At 43.9% G+C, this 18,420-nt stretch overlaps 1 protein-coding gene across 1 annotated transcript in view; it reads right to left on the reverse strand.

Annotated features, from left to right (window-relative positions):
- The window catches only part of KCNK1 (potassium two pore domain channel subfamily K member 1), a 49,637-nt gene extending 31,667 nt beyond the window's left edge, over window positions 1-17,970 (reverse strand). Inside the window, exon 1 of the mRNA XM_019549845.1 lies at window positions 17,514-17,970. Within this exon, the coding sequence (XP_019405390.1) occupies window positions 17,514-17,868 (355 nt within the window). The 5' untranslated portion in view covers window positions 17,869-17,970. The remainder of the gene's footprint in view (window positions 1-17,513) is intronic.
- Window positions 17,971-18,420: the final 450 nt, after the last annotated feature.

Raw genomic sequence — 18,420 nt, forward strand, 5'->3', positions numbered from 1 at the left:
AGGAAATCAGTCAAAGAATCAAAACAAGAGAGTTACATCAGGGAAAATGTGGGTGCCTTAATAAACAGAAGAGGCAACTTACTGACAGAGGATGCAGAAAAGGCTGAAGTACTCGATGCCTTTTTTCCCCCTCAGTCTTCACAGGCAAGGTCAGCTCCCAGACTACTGTACTGGGCAGCACAGTTTGGGGAGGAGGTAAGTAGCCAGTGGCAAAGGAGCAAGTTAGGGACTATTTGGAAAAGCTGGACATAGGGGCTGGAGGGGATGCACCCTCAACAGTGCTGAAGGAGATGGCCAATGCGACTGCAGAGCCACTGGCCATGATTGAAAACTTATGGTGATTGGGAAGGATCCCAGATGATTGGAAAGAAGCAAATACAGTGCCCATCTTTAAGAAAGGGAAGAAAAAAAATCCAGGGCACTACAGACTGCTCAGCCTTACCTCAGTCCCTGGAAAAATCATGGAGCAGATCCTCAAGTAATCCATTTCTAAGCACTTGGAGGAGAATGTTATTAGAAATAGTCAGTATGGATTCACCAAGGGCAAGTCATGCCTGACCAATCTGGTATAACTTGATTTTAGCAAGGCTTTTGATGTGGTCTTTCACAACATTCCTGCAACCAAGCCAAGGAAGTATGGGTTGGATAAATGGTCTGCAAGGTGGATAGAAAACTGGCTCAGAGTGTAGTAGTGATCAACAGCTCAATGTCTAATTAATATCAGTTGGTATCAAGTAAAGTACCCCAGGTGTTGGTCCTGAGGCTGGTTTTGTTCAATATTTTCATCAATGATCTGGAAAGTGGATGGAGTGCATCCTCAGCAAGTCTGCATACGACACCAAGCTGGAGGGAATAGCAGATACACTGGAGGGTAGGGCTAGGATTCAGGCAGACCTCGACAAATTGGGAGAGCGGACCTAAAGAAGTCTCATTAGATTCAACAACAGCAAGTGTAAATTCCTGCATGAAGGACAGAACAATCCCATGAACTAGTACAGGCTGGGGACTCACTAAACAGCAGCTCTGTAGCAAAGGACCTGGGGGTTACAGCGGACAATAAGCTGAACGTAAGACAATCATGTGCCCTTTTTGCAAAGGTGTCAAATGACATCCTGGGCAGTATTAGTAGGAGTACTGCCAGCAGGTCGAGGAAAGTAATTATTCCCCTCTATTAGCCACTGTTGAGGCCACATCTGGAGTACTGTGTCCAGTTTTGGGCCCCCCACTACAGAAAGTATATAGACAAATTGGAGAGAGAGCCCAGCAGAGGGCAATGAAAGTGGTGAGGGGGCTAGGGAACATGGACTTCTGAGAGGCTGAGGGAACTGGGCTTATTTAATCTAGAAGAGAAGACCAAAGGGGACGATACAAATCACACCCTTCAAATACCTGCAGGGTGGTTCCAAAGATGATGGATCTAGACTGTTTTCAATAGTGGCAGATGACAGAACAAGGAGCAATAGTCTCAAGTTGCAGCAAGGGAAGTTTAGGTTGGATATTAGGAAAAACCTCTCTCAGTAGGAGGGAGGTGAAGCACTGGAAGAGGTTCCCCAGAGAGGTGGTGGAATCTCCATCCCGGGACGTTGTCAAGACCTGGCTCAACAAAGCCTTGGCTGGGATGATCTAGTTGGGGCTGGTCCTTTTTTGAGCAGGGGGCTGAACTAGATGACCTCCTGAATTCCCTTCCAATCTTAAATTTTTTATAATTCTATGATCATGCAAAGCTGACTTACATGACCCTTTCTACAGAAAACATTTTTCAAATGGGAAAAATCCCCTTATACCTTGAAGTGAAGACCTTCTGATGCTCAGGGACAACATTAAGCTAAGGGCCTGGGTTGATAAAAATCAATTTAAAACCATTAAAATTAGATTTTTTTAAACATTTAAATTAGATATTTTGATTTTTATTTAAAATTATAATTAACTTTTCCTTTTTAAAAAATAAACCATCTTAAAATGAAATTTAAATTCAACACAGCATAGGCCAGGATATAAAATGTAGTACAATCTATTAAAATAATTTAAATAAAATGAATACATTTAGTCCATGAGCCTCTAATAGAAATTCTGGAACTAAAGGCTGATTTTCTTCTACGTAAGAATGAGGGGCAAAATCCTAACTTTTGAGGTCAAGCTTTAGAAATATGGCACAATACTTCATGTACTGGGGACTGACACTGCAAAGGATGCAGGTTCTATACTACTGGGTGCAAAGGATCAACAAAGTCAACGCACCTTTGAATCCAGCAGACACCATCATGTGTACTGCTTAATCAGGATTATCCACTGAGCCCACCTGCATGGTATCAAACTCCTGTTTTTTCCTTTCTACTTGAGCTCTGATTAGCTCAGCTCTCAAATTACGAACGTTTATGATTCTGCACCTATAATGGAGGCTTATTCTCCAGTTCACAGAAAAACCACTATCTGCTCAGTAACTACCAACCCCTTCCTTCTAAACGGTTCTGGGTACTTCAGTTAAATAGACTTTTTGGTCCTTTTGCATATGTACAGAGATGTAAACATTAAGCTCAAATGACTTCCACCAAGGCATTTTAGAAAATGAAGGGGTGACGGGGGGGGATTCTATTGCTATAAGAACTAATATTTTAACCTGGGGCCATCCAATTTCAGTGTAGCTGGGGGCTCATACTGCTCCAGCATGTGACCCCCTAAGCTGCACACTGTGTGGGCCACACACAGAGGGGCAGGATACCCAACAGACAAGCTATGCAACTGAAAATACTGGTTATCAAATTCAGCACAATGGAATTTCATCGTTAAAAAAAAAGGAATCGGTTTAGGCCCTGGAACTGCACTTAGATATCTAAGTATAAGATCAGACCTTATTTTGCAAATTGCAGATGTATGGAAAAAAAGCCCAACAAAAACCAATAGTAAAGCAAGGATCTCTGCTAATGTGGATATATTCTTTGCTTATCAATGAGTAAAATTGTTGTGTACAGATTTCAACATCCTATAGTGTTAAAAGGTGATGTACAACTAGGGGTTGGAAGACAAGTTGTCTCTGTATGTTGAAATGGACATGCAAATACAACTAAATCAAGTAAAATAAAATTATGTTATGAAACAGAAGTAGGAGCATTGTGATGGCATGTAGTATTTGTTCCAGCTGTTTAACATCATTTAGCTCCTCTTTAAGAGTGTGATTGGCTAAAGACCTACAACAGTTTGATCAGATTAAACAGTAAAACATTTATAATCCTCTGATTCTTGTGGTAAATTTCTCATTGCAGGTTAAGTTAGAATACCAATTTTAAGCTATTTTCAACATGTCATATTTGTAAGTTAAGCAGCTAGAATCTTTTTTCCTCTGGCAAGGTATTTAAAACCTAATTGCTTATTAGTCAATCATACAGACTAGAGCATCTAAATAACTTAGTGGCTGTTTTGTGGTGTGCTTTAGGGCTGTTGAGGGCAGCTGACTGCAGCTCTGCTCCTGCTCCTTGTAACCGTAACAGCTGTAACAGAGGGGACAGGACAAGAAATAATTCTTAAAAATGTAATTAGTAATAAGTTTGTCACTATCAGGTTCAGTATTAAATTACCTAGAGAGACTGTGGATTCTCCATCCCTGGAAGTCTTAACAAGCTGGTTAGACAAACATTTGGAAGAGCTGGTTTTGACAGGGATGACCCCGCCTTGAGCCATGCATGGGTTGAGCTAGATGACCTTCTTAAGTCGCTTTCAGTCCTGTTTTTCTATGGTTCATTTGTTTCTTTCCCTTGCTACATAACATCTTCAGCAAATAACCTGGCTGTTAGCTTGGTTTTAGAATATGTGTGGGTCATGTTTAAACCCATAATAGCAAAGAGAGAGCAAAAGCAGGCATATACCTGTGACTGAATTCCCAGGGGTTGGCAAACTATGCTGTCATATCATTATCTATAAGTCAAATTACATTTTTTTTCCCCACCAACAGTATAAAAAGAATTCTGAGACATTTTCATTACACTTCTATAAATCAAAGCCTCAAAATGTAGGCCTTCAATGTTGCCACAAATAATTAAATTGAATCACAGTCGTAATTTGTTGTCATCTTAATGATCTGCAGTCATATCAACTATAATTGAAAGCATTAATTTGGCTTCCGTCCCTAGGGTATGTAAGCACTTATAAGGTTTAAGCAGACTCCTTCAAGATTTCAGTGACAGAGACCAAATGGCATTCTTCCCTTGCCAACAGCTTAATAAGTCAATGTGGAAACAAGGTTTTAATTAGTCTGAAAAGGTTAGGCCAAGAGATACCTCTTGTCATTCTTTTTAGAAGAGATCGAATTCATATCTAGTTGTGTGGTAATTCAGGTAGAAAATTTCAGAGGCAGGACCCCATTGAGAAAACTCTACCAGTGGCACCCAGAGAAATATTACTTGAGCATTCAGTTTGACTTCTGACTTTTATGAAAGGCTAGAGAGGATGAGAGAGTCTTGGTCTAGTCTATGCTCTTTAGTCACCCAGCACTTTCAAAGTCACCTGTCAGTCAACTGACAACAGTGCATAAATCTCTGTCCCACTAAAAACATATACAACGTATCTTTATAATTTCTCATTTTTCAACTAGAACTACACACTACAGCTTAGGTAAGAGTCTGTGCTATACTTAGAGATATAGCACTGTCAGAGGTGCTAATCTTTGCATGCTACAGCCTCTGATAAAGTTCAGACAGTTTTGGGAGACATGTAATTTATAGCAGTTTCTGTGGCTGCAGTGCTGCCTGGCATATCTTTGGTATATTTTATCCTACAAGCTTTTATACATCCTTTATAAAGTGATTTTGGAAATGCACAATCCAAAATTAAATGATCTTTTGCTCCTGGATTTACCTATGAAGCATGAGCTCTGACATATAACCCTCATCAGGGCTGGGCAATGACACCCAAACCATTACTCATTCAGTGTCCATCATACCAATGTGATGCAGGTGATGTCAGAATAATGATAGATTACAAGAAACCCAGTGGAATTTGCAATGAGCACACTTCCTCCATAGGTCCCACAGACAGAGACTAAGGGTTAAGTACAGACATTCAAAAAGCCCAAAGTTTCTCTAAATTGCATACATTGAACTGGGAGTGAACAGACGCATGTGCACTCTTGGGTGGGGGGAGCGGCATGGCAGATGCCTGCACTGGTCAGGCCAGAAGGCCAGGGATGCTCTTGTACACTTCCCAGTGGGGCCTCTTTCTCCATCCCTGCCTGCCCCCACCAGCAGTCCTGTCATTACCAGTGGGACATCCACCCAGCTGTGTTTGCTCTGGTTGGGGGAGGCCAGAGACAAGCCACCGGCTCCACTTCCCACTCCCCTGATGTTGCCTGGCTAGACTGACAACCTGGATGGCTCTCAGCCCTGCTCCTCCCTGCTGGTGACAGCAGAGCCAGGCTGGGTGGGGAAGCACAGGCTCCCCGCAGCCATCACTGCTCAGGTCTGGGGGGATTGGGGCTCTGCTCCTGCCCACCTCCACCACCACCCAGCTTGGCTGACATGGGCAGGCAGCAGCCAAGGCTGAGAGCTGTGCCAGGACAGTCAGCTGAGCCACTCAGCACCAGGGAGGGGCAGGGGGGAAAAGCCAGGGAGAAGCCCCCATCCTGCAGGCCTGGCCCCAGGCCCCAAGACCTAAGCAAGCACAGCGAGGGTGGGGAGGGGGGAAGCCTGCTCCCCCCACACTGCCAGGCTTGACTGCCACAGGCAGGCAGTAGTGGGGCTGAGAGCCACATGGGCCATCAGCTGAGCCGGGCAGTGCCAGGGGACAAGAGGGAGCAAAGACCCCTCCCACCCCACAGCTGTCCTTGCTCAGGTCTGAGGGGCTGGAGTCAGGCCCACAGAATGGAGGCCTCCATTTCTCCCACTGCCATGCTGACCAGCTCAGATGACAGTCCTGGTACAGCTCTCAGCCCCAGCTCCTGCCTCCCTGTGTCAGCCAAGCCAGGCAGCAGCAGGGGGTAGGGCCCCAGGCCCAAGCAAGCACAGCTGGGGAGGAACCTGCACTCCCCTCCACCTTTCTACCTCCCCTGCCAGTCCCAGCTGACATGGGCAGGCAGGAGCAGGGCTGAGAGCCATGTGTGCTTTCAGTCAAGTCAGGCAGTGACAGAGGGTGGGGACCAGAGACCATACCCCCTGCCCCCAGACCTGAACAAGCACAGTTGTGGGGGCCTGCACAGTGGGGGCCTCTGCTCCTGCCCTCCCCTCCTGCACTACCACTGGCAGGTGCAGGTAGGACACAGGGCTGGGGAGCAAAGGTTCAGCAATGGGACAGTTTGGGGGTGGGGTTGGCACAGCTCCGCAGTGCAGACAGCACAGGCATGCAAAGGATCATGGGATGCTGGAGGACAGCCGCTTAACTTGATTTGGGAGGGATTCTGGGGCATAAGTTTGATGGGCCTGTTTAACCCAGACCACTTAAGTCTAATAGTACATCCATCCAAGTCTATCTTAAACTGGTTTCAGCCATTTTGAAATTAGTTTATGTGTACTGAATTTCTGTTGTGTTACAAGTTTTAATTGGTTTCCGATCACTTATACAGGTTTCTGTGTAATGTCTGTCCCTATCCCTGATAACTGGCTCAAAAGTCATACAAGGTGTCATTGACGCGGGAGGAAACAGAACAGTTTTTAAACCTTTTTTAGACCTCAAAGAGGTCTAAAAGTAAGAAAAATACCTTTTAGAACTCAAAGATGCATTAAGTTGTATAATGTTTGGGCATATTTTTGGTGTAAGTAACATCTACTTTCACTTTGTAAAGTCAGGGGAGAGGAGGACATAAGAAACCCTTTGCTCCTTTAACATATTTAGTGGGGGCCATAATATGGCCAAAGGGTAGGTGAACAGAAAAGGAGAGATGCAGTTAATGCTGCTATGAGAGCCAACCCCTTACGCACTACCAAAGGACTGGGGCCTGGGGCAACACAGACCCATCTCTGCACATCAGCGGGCTGTTCTGGGAGGAGAACTGGTTTCTCCTGTTTGACAGGTAAAAAGTCTGAGCCCAACCCATTCTGTTTGCTCAAGACTTTCATGTGCTGTTTGAGCAGTGCATTGCTTACTCCTCCTTTCTTCCCTTGTTTCTAAAAGGCATAATCCAATGAGTGAATTAAGTGAAAAATTATTAGTGATTAAATTATTAGTGATTAGTGATTTTTCCCTAAAGGGAGGGGTGTTTAAGCTGCGGGCACAGTATCTATTAAAAGTAAACTGTAACAGTGAGCATGCATCATTTAACAAACACAGAAAGTTCCGTTTTTTGGCTTAGAAACAAACAGCTGCCCCATCTTTCATTCAGATGGAAAAATCTACTGACAATTGGTCCCTGCCAAATAAAGAAAATTCACCTAACAGTACAAAGGCCACTTTAGTATTTTTTTCCACAGCGTAACTATTTGTAAAGTTTTGCTTCATATGGATTTTGTTGCTTAATTTTTTACCCAGAACAGTGTAATTGCCTTTATCTTTAAAAAGAATGAAAAGTTTAACATTTCAGTAAGATTCTTAATAAAATCTAGAACTAGACGTCTCTCTTAACATCCTTTCATTCAGCTCCAGCTACTACCATTTGGCTTTGGTACTCGATGACATTTCGTCCTGAACACCATATTCTCTAGTCATTACAAGCAAGGTTGAAAAAAAGACTTAAAAATAAATTAGTCTCCTAACTCCAAAATTGAAGCTCTGAAGACAATCTTCCTCCCCCAACTTTCTTCCTAAACACTCAGTGTTTGCCACTTCTGGCAATGAAAGCTTAGCTGGGGTGGGCTGCTATTCCTACTCTTCACAAATACCTCATTTCAGGGGTCAGTCTAATCACCAGGTTCCAGAGCAAGAATGAGTTTTTTCATCAGGTCAGATGTAAAAGGAGAATGCTGCAAGGGCCCTTAAAATCGTCTCAGCATATGTTAACCTAACTGTGTGTGCATGCATGTGCATATGTGTATGCAATTAATACAAATACAAAACCAAGCCTTTACTCAAGGGAACCCCACACCAAAATCTGAAGGGCTGAACAGGAATTTCAGTTTCAGTTCATAGAGTTAGAATTTTATGAGATTCTACCCTGAAAGTTTACCTAATGTTTGGCTTAAAAGTCCAATTTAGCATGTCAGCATAATAGTAATAAGAAATCAAGCTTCAAGAAATCATAGGGAGCAACTGGGGCCTTCCCAATGAGAGGCAGATTTTTTTTGGAGATTACTTCTTTACTTCCATGAAGGAAGTAAACTCCTCAGCTCAAAATAAAGCTAAATACCAGGGTAATCATCCTATGTGCTCTATACAGGTTTCACACTATTCCTTCCATTACATAAAGCAATCAGTTAAAACATATTGGAAATAGAAAACAATGAAATACTTGACAACAGGGGTGTCCAACAGGCAGTCCCCAGAGGATTGGCATGCAGCCTGCAGGCTCCCAATCAGCTGCCATCTCCCCCCAACCCGCACCCCCACTGTTGCTCCTGCTATGGCAGCCAGGTTCTTCAGGCTCCCCCACATTCCCCCAGCTTCTACTTCCTGCCCCACTTTCTGGGGGTGGGGTGGGGTGGGACAGCACAGCAGAAGGGGGCAGGGGGCCTGTGCTGCAGACATAGCACTTAGGCTGGGAAATCCATACTGTGCACCTTGCATGCAACAAAGTTCGGAGCTGGGCTGCCTGTATTCGGGTAGGCAGTATGCGTGTCCAGGAGGGAGCAGGGAGCCAGACTGCCTGCATGAAAGAGACCGGGAACTGAGCTGCACATAGGACCAGGAGGGGAAGGGAAGCATGTTGGCTGGGCTGGCCATACTATGCACAGCGGGGACGGATCCTGAGCTACCTGTATGGAAGGTGTGAGCCATACGGCAGGCCCCAATCTTGCAGCAAATGGCCCTTGGCATTTGGGCAGCTCTGCTCCACAAAATTAATCTCAAGAAAACATGACTGAAATAAACACAACGCTGAACAACACAGACCCAGACTGGCCTTCAGTTACATGGGGGCATACTATACTAAATTCAACAGGCCAGTCTCTTAAGGTTTATTGCTACACTCAATCAGTACAAAGGGAACATAAAATGACATAAAAAATAACCTGTGCCTCTCTCATTTTGGGTTAGTTCTGTACACGTGAGGCCAGAGGCAGGCACCCAAAGTCAGAAGTGGATGGGAGGACAGGTGCTAGTACCACGCCAGTGTTTATCTTTGCTGCAGCCGGTGCCTGCCCTCTAGTGCCTAATGCCACATTAATGGGCTGGATCCAGCCATAGGGTGTAAGTTGCCAACCCCTGACTTAGGCTATTAGATAAAAAAGGATGCCTCTTCCAGCCATTTTTAGAACCCAGCTCTTCTCTTTTATTTTACTTACAAGTGGCTCAGTCAAAATACTTTGTAAAGTGAGCAACACATTAGCTTTTCCTCTTTTATCCTCTCCAGCAAATTATACCATTTTTGTTACTAAGTAACAGGTAACTGTTAGTTAAATGTTAGGTCCAAAAAATTGTACCAAATGTCTGGCACACTTCCTTGATGGGTAGTACATTTTTATGCAAAAATGTATATACACAGAATACACTATACATATGGAATATTCAGGGGAGAAGATGGACTTCAGACAGCTAGTTGAGTCAAAGGTGACAAGTTGTACTGGTCTGAAAGATTACAAAATTTAGGCAGGTAGATGATACAATACACTTGAGAAGCTGGCATGCCTTAAAGTTAAAACCAACTTCAGATCATAGGCCATGATTCATTTTGATGCATTTAAGCAATTAAAAGACATTGGTTCACCTATAAGTACATTCAAATCTCTCTCATAAGAAAAGTTTTACTGGGATATGTTGAAACGTAACACTTGGCACGCGCGCACACACACTATATATGTATATATAGTACATTTTGGCTTCAAATGCTGGGCAAACATTAGTTTATAATTTCAGGCTGCAGAACAGATGATAAGGAAATGATTATTTGGGGTTTTCATATGTAAAACCATTTGCTTTAGAAGGAAGCTTTCACATTTTGGTTCAAGAAGCAATCCCTTGTAAATTGCGGCATATTTTTACAGACATTTTGTTAGGAGCCAGGAAATATATTCAATCTTATTCCCTCACTCTCCTGTACTTTTCCATCTGTACAAGAGCCAAAATTAATACAAAATCCAGTAGACCAAATTACTGGTATATTTGTAGTCTGCTACTTTCCCACTTAAGAAATAGGTGAATATTTGCTGCTGTGACTTTTAATCTTTCCTCTTAATTTGGTCCTTCCAGATCCAGCATTTTGTTGATTTTCACAAAATTCTTTCCTGTTTGTCAAGGCCTTTGCAGTAATGACACGTCAAGGACAAAATATGACATTCTAGGTGTGAACTATCTAGCACTAGACTGTCACCTTATCCTTCTTGGATGCTATTTCTCTGCACATGGACTGCCTTTTCCAGCCCTGTACCACCCAGTAACCTTAGCTTAAAAAATAGTCACCCTCTACAGCTCTCCCCATTCCTCACAGAAACACAGCTCAGCTGCCTTCCCAGCACATTTCCCTATGGAATCCTGAGTGTGCACACAGGAACAGTGTAGGGTGGAGCAGGCTGGAAAGAGCGTGAAAAGGCCAAGCTCTGCAGCTTTCTATCATGAACCAGAAGAGTTTAAAATAGAAATGCGGTACAGACGTAGCATGTTGTTACCCAACAGAATCCTTCCATAACAGGATTCCCTTTTAAAAGAGTGGTTTTGTATGGACAGCTGTACTTAAGGGAAGTCTTCTTAGCTCAGGTCCTTTGGAACCACACTGCCAGAAACCAAGGCCAAGACTGTAAACTGGAGGTGCTACAGAGATAGACTTCCCTGGCCTTTGGTCTGCACAGATGTTGTGCGGGGGGGGTCCTTCCACAGAGACAGGAGATTACCCTGTTAATGCCACTGCTGGAACCCCAGGAGGCCCCCACAATCCCAGGTAAGGCTGATGGGGCCCCAGCCTCTCCTAATCCACCCGGGGCAAGCTGCCCCATGCCAGAGCACGTGTGCATGGGTGTTCCCTGGGCACAAGTAGCAGTGATGTATATTGTGCCACTGTTGTTTGTCCCCAGGAAAATGCACATACCTTCACATCTGGAACCAGCCTATCAGATCTCAAAAAGGATGGATCCCTTGTATCACCTGTCTGTCAGATTCAGACAATACATTTTCCTTTAATACAAAACTCTCCACTCAAGCTATCATGAAATTCACCTCTGCTCTGTTACAGATGACTGATCACTGTTAGTATTTAGCTAGCTCCCTCTCCCATCCTTACCTAGTCTGTACCAAACTGAACTGTGAACACAACATATCACATTTTCCATGTTCCATTCCCTCCAAATGTGGCCCCTTTCCACACTATAGCACATTCAAGATAAATCCCAAAAGACATTCAGTGCCCAGAGAAATTGCAAATATCAACTCTGTCATATTCAGAAGTGGAACGGAGCTCACCCATCTCACCATTAGCTTCCTTGACACAGCCACAAGTCCTGCCTCCTCCCCACCACAAGTATACACATTCTTATTACGGAAGCACTAAACATGTCCTTTATCCCTGCCGTAAACCTCTAGCTTGCTATTCTGCAGAAGGACAACCCCATTTGATCCTTCATAAAGGGATGTATTCTCACAGCTCTCTAGCACTGAGAGACACGATCTCCCCACCACGCTCATTAGCCAAGTGGAAAATGAAACCTAGGCTCTTGTTTGCTAAAGGTGAAGAGTTACCCAGGTACTGAGCCATCTTTCAATTCCCAGGAAATGCTGCAAGACATTCCGATACATGCCAGAATACATATATCAAGGAAGGTCTTCACCATCACCAGCAGTTCCTCAACTGGTATTCCCCTACCAACCCTACCCATACTGGTTTCTTAAAAACAAGAAGTACCCACCCTGTTCTTCTACCCCTCACACCAAAACTTCTCTTTCCTTTACATTTCCCCCTGACAGCTTTCCTATTTGTACTATACAAGAAAGGTTTGGAACATAACTGCATACACTGACAGCCAGGATGATATATTTGCAGGGATGGTGAGCCACACCCTGGACAAAAGCACTTTCTTTTCAAGTCAAAATAAGCACATCTTTAGAATTAATTTTTGATTTACATATGATGGACCCATAAACTGCCACCTCCACTCACAGCAGCAACCACTGCAAGCAGCACTACCAACTTGACCGGAATTGCTAACAACACCAAGCACCTATAATCAGATAAGCATGTCTGGATCATGAAAGACGCTTTTGTTTCTAAGGATTACCATTATAATCTATTTCATTTTTATTTTTAATGGTTCATTTTGTTGATACCTTTATGAATAAATTCCTTCATTTTTGATTCTCTATCAGTTGAAATTTTACATTGAAACAATAACATTAAAAGAAAGAACCTAGTGCCAGTTCCTGCAATACTCCTCTGGAGCCTCACTCAGATCATTTCATTGCCCTTTATTTGCCTGTCCTTCAGGCAGCTTTTAGTCATGTGATGATGCACTTATCCAGCCAATTTGTGTTGTTTTTAAACAACAGTTTACCTCGCTTTGCTTATTCTGTATATTCCTTGCACTTAAACAGATTTGTTTCCTCAGTTCATCCTCATCTTCATCTACTCTTAATTTAGGCAAAAGGATATCTTTTTTTAATGCTAAATTAAAACACCTTCTTCCCCAAGTATTTTTTCTACTTAGCTTAAAGTCCTGTCTGTCTGGTCAGCTTTGAATCCAGAGGATCAGTACCCCATTGCTTAAATTAAGGGATGACCAAAGAATTCAACGTGCCTAACTAAATCAAACCCACCCTTATCACAAGAGTCACAGTCTTTGGTACCACTATTCTCTTTCTTGCACTTGCCTAAGCAAGGGATGGGGGAGAAGACATATCAGATGTGCAACAATCTTAACCGTTGACTGTCCCAAACTGCCACATTTCTTAACTCTCACTGAAGTGGAATACTGCCTCAAGTCCTAAAGAACAATAGGAGTTTGAAGACTTAATTCTTTACTGTCATCCACATACACACCTGCATTTGCCATGTAAAGAAATCTGATATGGTAGGGTAGTTCATTCACTCTGTATAGGTGTAAATAATTACACAAGTTGCAAGGCAATGGTGGGGAGGAAAGGAAGGGAAGGGAGGGAAGGGAAGTCAGGCCTAGAGGGTTGTCTACAATCAGATGCAATTTAGATAACTGCTGCACATTCTAGATTGGTTTGGTTGTGGACTATTGTACCCAGGAAACAACCCAAGATAAAATAATAAAAAACTGTGTATATTTTTTTAAACATAAACATTACAATGTTTTTATTTTCCCCTCACTTCAAGAATCCACTTTCCATATTTAGTTATTTGCAGGGAAGGAAGATCTGAGTAACAACAGATTGCCTAAAAATATTTTTGCAGCACTTAACAAGATCTGTTGGATGATAATTTTTATTGAGCCAACTTTGTAGTTAGGAAAGCTGTCAGTCAAGGTTTTGAGCACAAAATATCCTTGTTGCACATACAACATCTCTGCTGTTGCCAAGAGCAAACCAAAGATGAATTCCAATATTCTGATTAAAAAAAAAGAGTCATGGGTCCAAGAAGTCTTTGGACTTGGCCCATAGGAAGAGAGATAACCCTCTCATCTTACAGTACATCAAGGTAATTTTATGGATGACTATGGATCTCTATTCCTTTTGAATGTAGGTGACAGGAAGTTCTGAAAGGCCATTAAAATGGGTTTTTTCAAAAATGGGTTTTAAATCCCTGGCTACTCCTCTACAAAAAAAGAGATTAGTGTACCTAAATGACAACTGAATCTAAATAATAGTACTCTGTGAATATGGACCATAGCACATTTTTGAAGAGTTGCCAACTCAGTACAAACCTAGTGGTTTATTTATATTGAGAGGCATTGAATCTTCTGAAGGTTGACTCATGCCTGATGCATAACCTGCCAAGTTTATTAAGCACCATATTCTGTTGTTTATAAATTAATATTTTATTAACAAGAGAAACTACATATTTATTAAGACTGTATAAGAAATTATATAAAAATATACCACTCTCATAAGGTACCTTAATACAGTATGTATTGCTGTATGCCCCTTAATACATATAGTAAAATGTTAATTTTAAACTTTAAAATAGCCTTTAAATATTAAAGTAACTTCTATAATCTCCAGAAAGTAAATACATTTAGTTCTACTATTTATGAACAAAGATAACATATAGCACCAGCATTAGGTCAACACAATTAAGTACTTAAATTTTATTATGCTTCAGAGCAGGTCAACCCCCCTCCACAGTTTCTGAAAAAAACACGAGGGTTAAATGTTTATTATATATTCAAAATATGTTTAGCTTCCTAGAATATACCAATTTTGCTGCTAATCTTATGACTAAACCTTTAAAAAAAAAACCCCAACCCTTTTTTCCTACAAAACATTTAACTTCCATGTCACAAGCATTCTACCTTCATTTCTCATTACCTCTACTATGGTTTTCATAGCCAAATTAAAAACAAAAAAAATGATCATCAACCCTTACACTGAATACATCATATGTTGTACTATAAAGGCATCCCTATTAAATAACAACTTAGTTTACATATTTAACATCCAATATTTGTTTCTTGAAAAACAGGCAAAATATATCTATCTGCCAGAAAGTAACAAAGTAAGACTAAGCAGAACACTGTGATATATGTGTCATCAGCAGCAGCAGCAGCCAAAGGAGAACAGAAATGCTTACTAAAAAAAGAATTTGTTTCTTTTATAACCTTAACACATTGCTGCCAAGACTTGTTCATTCAAATGGCAAATGACTCAATCTGGATTAATTTTAGGGCAGTTTTAAAAGCATCTCACATTTATTGAAGGCATCTTTCTTATGGTTCCAATGAGTCACTTTTTAAACGGTCACTGAATTTTCAGTCCGACTCCCCTGCCACATAGAGCTGTACTTACTCGTAAAAGGACACCATCAATTTAAATTGTTTTAAAGTTGTTTTTAAGCACATCATTCAGTTATCACAAATTGGACTCAAATATCACATCTCTAGGAACCTAAAACTGACAATAACTATATACAACAAGTGACATTTAGGTTTTTAATTTATTTCAGTTTGGATAATGGAAATGCAACAAACCAAGACCACAAATCCAGATCTGTAAAAGTCATTCAGAGGCCTAAAGATGCAGAGATGCTCTTAAGATTTTCAGTAAGCATACTGGTGCCTTATTTCCATTGAAATCCTGACACAGGGGACATTTCTAGGATACCTCCATGTTATGGCTTTCCCTACCCAGCAGAATCACCTCTCGAAGCCATGGGTCAATGGACAGAATTAAAACACTTTGGCAGTACGTTGCCACATATTGGCAAAGAATTATAAAGCGACACTTGCCATATTCACTTTTTGCCTGGTATTGCTCAGTTCAGAGACTGTGGGATATGAGTTTAAGCTGACCGTATCGCTCTAGATTAGAACATACTGTTGAACCATCGGCCCAGAAGCAGACAGATGGCTCAAAACTTTCAAAAAAACTGTATGCAGCTTGGGGGAAGCAACTATGTCTACTTCTACTTATATATTTGAATCATACCAACACTGTTTGGCACTCAGTGAATAACTGTAAATATAGAAAAGATTGCTCAGATAGAAAGTATGCATACTGAATTAGTTATGGGTGTACTCTTTTTCCAGAGACACGTAACAAAGAATTAGTTTTTCCACTCTGAAAAGAAACCAAACACTCACTTGCTCTCCTTAGGTTACTTTACAAATAAAGTAAGGGTGATGGAACCTAAGCCCTGCTTCCCTCCTGCATAATTTCCCTAGGCACAACGGAGTGGTGAATCAGACCCCTGAAGTTTCTAGTCTTCTTCCAGTTACCCATTAAATCATAGATTTCAAATACATAGATTTCAAAACATTGAACTAAAGAGCACAGAACAGCTTCCCTGAGTCAACTTCCCTTCTCATTTACACTAGACCAGCCCTGCCCAAGTCAAATCCATCAACCTGAAAGTCACCAGGTCAAATTCCTCTTCCAGATAAGCTTGTGGAACTACTGTGGCTTATATGTACAAAATTAGAAACAGAATTGAAACCAAGTGTTACACTGCTACAAATCCAGGGAGAATTCAAGAATCTTGATTCATGCAGAGCAATCAGCACCTGAGAAGTGAACTTGGGTTCATGAAAACTTGTACTTTACACCGGGGTGGCAATGTATTTGGGCAGAGTGCCAAAAATACCAGCAACCTCAACTCGTAAGATGTTGGTGGGACAGAGGCTGACTGTAGGGGAGCTGTGAGGGGCCCAGTCCATGTTGGGGCAGCACAGCCCTGGCCCCATCCCTGCCGTTCACCCAGAGGCCTGCATGCCAAGCAAAATGCCTTCACATGCCATGCTTTGGCACCTGTACTGGGGGTTACCTGCTCTATACTATCTCTGATTTCACTAATCTGTAAAGGGGCAGATCCACCCTGCCTTCTATCTTAATTTGTATGACAGTTCTCCTCAGCCTTTGCTGATGTGCCCACACACCTAGCCTCACTATTTGGCACTGCCAAAGTGGGTAGGCCCTGACCCAGGTGGGACCTACTAAAGAGGCTTGTAACAACCTAGGTCCAAAGATATAGGAAAGAGATGCTCAGTGAACATCACCAACCAGGCCCCATGCAGCCCAGCCGCACACCAGGAAACACTAGAAAAACGGCCCCTCTTCCCATGGCATGGAAGCAACAATTTGTACACGTGTGAATTGTACATAACCTCTCTACCCAGAGAGGCTGCACAATCTCTATCCTTGGAGGTTTTTAAGCCCTGGGCTGGCATAGGCTTGTCCGGGATGATCTAGAGCAGTGTTTCTCAACCCATGGGTCGAGCCCCAATAGCAGGTAGCAAGAACGTATGAAAGGGTCGCGGACAGGCTTAAAAAAAATGAAGCAACAAACTTTTAAAATGGATTCTCCTTGAAAGGAGAAAAATGTGGGAAACCAGGGCTTTTCCCTTGCAGGCTGGCTGCGAGGGGCTGCTTGGGGGCCCCTTGCCAGTGGGTCAGGCCCAAGAGGCACTGGGATGGGACTGGCCATCGACGTTTACAACTGGGTCCTGGCACATGAAACCTTGCAAACCACTGCTCTAGATGGGGAGGCTGCACTTGGAGAAGGGGGCTGGCCTAGCTCAGCGTTTCTCAGCCTGTGGCCTGCGACCCATACAGTGGGTCGCAAGAGTACACAAACTTTAAAAACACGGACTCTCCTCAAAAGGAGAAAAACGTGGGAAACTGGGGCTTTCCCCCTGCCCCACACACAGCGGGTCAGGAGGAGGGGCACTGGGTCTGGACGGGCCACTGACGTTTACAAATGGGCCCTGGTACAAAAAAGGGTCGAGACCCGCTGGGCTAGAAGGGGAGGACGCAGCCTACACGAGGGCCTGGCAGCCCTCACGTGCTAGGATCCCGGCTTCAGACCCGCAGCGCCCGCCCGGCTCGGGGCTCGCGCTTACCCGTGGTGGAGAGCACGGTGCTGGCGAAGAAGAGCGAGGAGGTGAAGTCCCAGTTCCAGCTGCCCGAGGCGTTGCTGAGCACGGACACGCCGTAGTTGCTGGCCTCCAGCACCCGCGCCAGGAAGCGCTCCAGCTGCGGCTCGCCCAGGCAGGCGTGCTCGTCCAGGAAGCGCCGCTTGAGCTTGGCCAGCTCCTGGCGCAGCAGGTCCTCGGACGGCAGCTCCACGGAGGAGAAGACCACGGCGCCGAAGACCAGGTAGAGCGCGTAGCCCAGCACCAGCAAGCCGAAGCACCAGGCCGAGCGGTGCTGCTCCACCAGCCGCACGCACGAGCTGCCGGCCAGCGACTGCAGCATCTTCCCCGCGCGCGCCGCCGCCGCCGCCCCGGCTTCCTGGCCTTGGCTTTGAACGCGAGATGATGTGGCGGCCACGTGACGCCCCGCTCAGGTATCCGGGCCGGGGCCCGCCCCCGCCCCGCCTTCTGCCGCCGGGCTGCTCCTCTGCCGGGGTCGGCCTGAGGGCTTCCTCTGTGCCCGGCGGCGTGCAGCGCTCCCCTCTGCCTGGAGACCTTCCCCAGCCTGCAGATGGACAGACTCCGTCTGCCGGACAGAGCCCTGGCTGGGCATGGGCCTGCCTGGAGCAGGGGGTTGGACTAGGTGACCTCCTGAGAGCCCTTCCAGCCCTCATTTTCTGTGGTTGGATGAAGATTTTCCTTCTGCCTGAAGATGTACAGCCTTTCCCCCTGCCCAGCAAGGCCTTGGCTGGGATGATACAGATGGGAATGGTCCTGCTTTGAGCAGGCAGATGGACTAGATGACTTCCTGAGGTCTCTTCTAACCTTTATTTTCTATCATTCTGTAAAGACTTTCCCTCTGCCCGGAGACTTTCAGTCTGTCTGCAGATGTACC

Source organism: Crocodylus porosus, unplaced genomic scaffold (assembly GCF_001723895.1).
Source record: "Crocodylus porosus isolate Cpor-Errol unplaced genomic scaffold, CroPor_comp1, whole genome shotgun sequence".
In the NCBI taxonomy this organism is placed as follows: Eukaryota; Metazoa; Chordata; order Crocodylia; family Crocodylidae; genus Crocodylus; species Crocodylus porosus.